The 5,684-nt window shown below is 38.3% G+C and overlaps 1 protein-coding gene across 1 annotated transcript; it reads left to right on the top strand.

Moving 5' to 3' along the window:
• Window positions 1-34: 34 nt before the first annotated feature.
• On the top strand, window positions 35-4,407 carry PKNH_0500700 (SICAvar, type I (fragment); the record flags this gene model as incomplete). Its single annotated transcript, XM_039113895.1, has 4 exons — window positions 35-652; window positions 1,080-1,629; window positions 3,588-3,694; window positions 3,790-4,407. Coding segments are annotated over 4 exons (1,893 nt in total), but the record flags the coding sequence as incomplete, so codon positions are not given.
• Between the last annotated feature and the right edge of the window lie 1,277 nt (window positions 4,408-5,684).

Below are 5,684 nucleotides of genomic sequence, written 5' to 3'. Positions count from 1 at the left end.
ATATATATATATATATATATTACTTTACTTACAGGAAGACTTTTGGAACAAGAAGGTAAAGGAATTATGGGAAGAATTAGCAGGGGAAATGACAAATAGTGGCACAAATGAGAAAGCTGAATGTAAAGATTTGGATAATCCGTCTTCCGTAGCGGCATGCAAATTTTTGCATGCCGGCTTCGACGCACTGTACAAGACGACGGCGGGGGCGCCGCCGTCAGGCGGCGGCGCCGCCGACCTCTTAAAGAACAACCCATCGTTTAGACAAACGATGGGTTGTTTTTTACTTCATTCATATGCAAAACACATGAAAGAAAAAGCAACTTGTCTTATTGATGATGGTATACAAAAGGCATTTGACACAGCTGGGCAGGGTAACAATGCTGGCAGTGGTACTGATATTCCATGCAAATGGGAAAAGGATGACAGTACTTGGGAAGGTTGCCTTGAAAGCATTAACATAGACGGCGCAGCTGGCACTACGGAGAAGGCAAATAAGAAAGTGGAAGAAATCGTGAAGAGTGATACCGACAACATAAAGAAAATGGCAGAGGAAGTAAATAAACTAGACTTATGTCAACGTGTCCAATGTGTTACCGACCGATGGAGGAAAGAGAGTAAAGGCAGAACTGCGCAGACACCACGTGAATGGGTAAGTATTGACACTTACATGTATATACATATGCATATACTCATATGTATATACTTACATATATATACATATATACATATACACATATACATATATGTACGTATATGTATATACGTATACACTTATATATGTACATGTACATATATATGTACATATGTATATGTATACATATATATACTTACATATATATGTATATATAGGTATATGTATATACTTATATGTATGTATACATACATGTATATATATACGTATGTATGTATACATATGTATACATACATATGTATATATGCATATGCATTTATCCATATGCATATATATATACATATATATATATATATATATATATATATATATATATATATATATATATATATATATATATATATATATATATATATATATATATATATATATATATTACTCATAGGATGAAGTGTGGGAGGAAGTCAAAGGACAAATCCCCAAACTGGGCGAAGCCTTCTCGAAGGCAACAACTACGGATAAGTCTAACCTTGATCAATACTGCAGTGGTCTGCAGAAGGATAGTGAAGGAAAGGATGCTTGCCTCCTTATAGCAGCAGGATTAAAAAGTCTCTACGACATCCAAGACCCCAACGATGCCGTTACGGCATCGTTCAAAAGAACGATGCAATGTGTTTTATTAAATGCCATTGCAGATAAACTACAAGACAACAACTTTCCATGTAAGGATGAGAAGAATGTAGAGAAGGGAATAGATTATGCTTTTAACAACAGTAATAATGATATTAAGAGTGGGAGTAAGTGCAATGATAATGATAAGTGTTTTACGTGTCCGAGGTTTACGGACTATGCCCAATGCCAAATTAAAACAGATGATAGCAGCCCAACGGAAGATACGAAGTTAAAAACCAAAGTAGATGGAATGCTCAACGACCAAAACGGCGGAAGAAAGAAGGAAATGGAAGAAATTTGGAACCAAGCTATAAAGGACATATGTAAGTAAACCCACAAATATAAAATACTGGTACCACAACCACCACCACCATTACCAACAACACAAAATGTTGGTACCACTACCAAATGTTGGTATCACCAACACAAAATGTTGGTTGTGTTGGTACCAACCTACTAACACAACATACTAACACAACACAACATACTAACATAACCAACCTACTAACACAACCAAACATACTAACACAACCAACATACTAACACAACCACAACATACTAACATAACCAACATACTAACACAACACAACCACAACACAACCACAACAACAACACAACCACAACAACAACACAACCACAACCACAACGACAACACAACCACAACACAACAACCCCACCCCAACACCACAACTCTAAAACCACTACCACATTTCGGTACTAATGGTAGTTGTGTTGTTATCACCAACACAGAAAGTTGGTTGTGCTGTTACCACCAACACCACCAACACTACAGAATGTTGGTACCAATGGTACTAATGGTACCAATGGTACTAATGGTACCACTACCAACACTACAAAATGTTGGTTGTATGTCGGTAACAACACAACCTACTAACACAACCAACATACTAACATAACCAACATACTAACACAAAACCAACCTACTAACACAACCAACATACTAACACAAAACCAACACAACCACAACATAACCAACATACTAACATAACCAACACAACCAACATAATAACGCAACAACAACACAACAACAACACAACAACAACACAACAACAACACAACAACAACACAACAACAACACAACAACAACACAACAACAACACAACAACAACACAACCACAACACAACCACAACACAACCACAACACAACCACAACAACACAACCACAACACAACAACAACACAACCACAACACAACCACAACACAACCACAACACAACCACAACACAACCACAACACAACACTACTACTACTACTACTACTACTACTACTAGTTCCTTATCAAAGTCTTCTCTAACCAAGACCATATGTAAGCAGACAGCACTACCAAATTGTGGTACCAGTGGTACCAATGGTACCAATGGTACCAATGGTACTGATGGTATCAAAACAAAATGTTGATACCACCAACACTACAGAATGTTGGTTGTGTTGGTACCAATACAAAATGTTGGTACGAATGATACCAACGAAAAATACTGGTACCAACTCCAACACAAAATGTTGGTACTAATGGTAGTTGTGCTGGTACCACCACCAACACTACAAAATGTTGGTACGAATGGTACTGATGGTTGTGTTGGTACCAACACAACTAACAACACAACATACTAAAACAACCAATATACTAACACAACACAACATACTAACATAAACCAACATACTGACACAACCAACATACTAACACAACCAACATACTAACATAACCAACACAACCAACATACAACCAACACAACCAACATACTGACATAACTAACATACTAACACAACACAACATACTAACACAACCAACATACTAACACAACCAACATACTAACATAACCAACATACTAACATACAACCAACATACTAACATAACCAACCTACTAACACAACCAACATACTAACACAACACAACATACTAACATAACCAACATACTAACACAACACAACATACTAACACGAACCAACATTACTAACAGAACTAACATACTAACACGAACCAACATACTAACACGAACCAACATACTAACACAACCAACATACTGACATAACCAACATACTAACATAACCAACATACTAACACAACTAACATACTAACACAACACAACATACTAACACAACCAACATACTAACATAACCAACATACTAACATACAACCAACATACTAACATAACCAACATACTAACACAACCAACACAAACAACTACGAACGAACAATGCAGAACATACGAAAACAATTTGTTCTTTCTTTTTTTCCTTTTTTTTTTAATGTATATGTACAGGTAAACCGTGTACTGGGGACAAGAGCAGCAGCGGTGACTTGTGTAAGCAGCTGAAGTGTGTAGGAAAGAAGTGGGGAGCAATTAGGCTTGAAGGAGAGCCCAGCTCGGTAAGGGGAACAACCTCGAGAGTAACCGAGCACCCACTATAAGGGAATCACATATATGTATATATATATACATTACTCCTCCGCCCCATGTGCAGGCACGACTAAATAATGACTTTAATTGGAGATTAGGGGAACTCCTGGTTGGCATGAAGGACAAGACAACTCAGAATGCTCTTGGCACTCATTGCAACGACAGTACTTGGGGCGATGACGCCCACGGCACCGCAAACAAAGCTGCTTGCAAGCTCGTTGTGGCAGGGTTAAAGCATATTTCAAGTATTCAGCATGAGTATAGCACGGAGAACGGGAAAAATCGGAAAAACAGAAACCCCTTCGATCACCAAGACATTCAGCAAGTCCTCTCTTGCTTATGGTTAAAGAGGGTCGTTAAGGAAATGAAAGATAGAAGTGTAATCTGTGACATATCCGAAGGGATAAAAAAGGGCTCCAGAGCATGGAAAGAAATTAAAGGAACTCATTGCATAAAGGAACCTTGCATTGAATGCAATTTAGAAGACGGCGAGATGAATTATGATGAATGCAAAATTGGCAATGACAATGCCCATGTGAAGCCTAAGTTGCAACCAATACTCCAGAATACGGATAGGAGTCCACAACTTACTGCCATATTGAAGGACTTAAATGAAATAGAAACCCCTTTCTGCAGTCGTCTCCAATGTATAGACGCTCGAGCTCGAGCATCCACAAATTCGGTAAGTATAATATAAAATGCATAAAAATAGAAGAAGAAGAAAAACGAATATGAGTAAAAGCAAAAGAAAAGTAATGAAAGAAGAAAAGGAATAAAAAAAAAAAAAAAAAAAAAAAAAAAATTCAAATGCTGGATATAGGGGGAATGTTGTAGGAGTGTTAGAAAAAGGTTGTAAGGGTGCTGGAATAAGATTGCAGGGGTATTATAATAAGTTTTTAAGGGTATAGGAATAAGGTTGTAGGGTATAGGAATAAGGTTGTAGGGGTGTTAGATGTCAGATTCCGGGTTTAGGAAGAAGGTGTCGGGATGTTAGAACTTAGATTCCGTGTTTAGGAAGGAGGTTGTAGGGGGTGTTAGAATAAGGTGGTAAGGGTGTTGGAATAAAGGTTGTTGGGGTGTCAGAATAATGTTGTTCGGATGTTAGAGTAAGGTGGTAAGGTTGTTAGAATAAGGTGGTAAGAGTGTTAGAATAAGGTGGTAAGGGTGTTAGAATGAGGTGGTAAGGGTGTTAGAATAAAGGTTGTAGGGATGTTCGAATAAAGGTTGTAGGGGTATAAGAGTAAGGCTGTGGGTTCTAGGAATAAGGTTGTAAGGGTATTAGAACTCAGATTCCAGGTTTAGGGGGGAGGTGTGATGGTGTTAGAACATAGATTCCGCGTTCAGGAATAAGGTTTCAGGGTATTGGAGTAAGGATTTAGGGTTGTTAGAATAAGGTTGTAGGGGTGTCAGAATAAGGTTGTAGGGGTGTCAGAATAGGGTCTTAGGGGTATCAGAATAGGGTCTCAGGGGTCTTAGAATAAGGTCTTAGTGGTATGGGAGTAAGGTTGCAGGGTATAGGAATAAGGTTATAGGGTTATTCGAATAAGGTGGTAGGTATGTTCGGAATAAGGTTGTAAGGATGTTAGAATGAGGTTGTTAGGGTGTTAGAATAATGTTGTCAGGGTGCTGGAATAAAGGTTCTTAGGGGTGTTAGAATAAGGTTGTAGGGCTGTTAGAATAAGGTTGTAGGGGGTTAGGAGTAAGGTTGTAGGCGTGTTTGAATTCAGACTCCGGGTTTAGGAGGGAGGTGTCAGGGTGTTTTAACTTAGATCCCGGGTTTAGGAGGAACGTTGTAAGGGTGTTAGAACATAGATTATGTGTTTAGGAGGAAGGTGTCAGGGTGTTAGAAGTCAGATTCCGGGCTTAGGAAGAAGGCTTCAGGGTATAGGAATAAGGTTTCATGGTATAGGAATAAGGTTGTAGGGGTATAGGAATAAGGTTGTAGGGGTATAGGAATAA

This window comes from Plasmodium knowlesi (assembly GCF_000006355.2).
Source record: "Plasmodium knowlesi strain H genome assembly, chromosome: 5".
NCBI lineage: Eukaryota > Apicomplexa > Aconoidasida > Haemosporida > Plasmodiidae > Plasmodium > Plasmodium knowlesi.
Note: the sequence above shows the minus strand (reverse complement) of the source record. Positions and strands in the feature narration are given on the sequence as shown.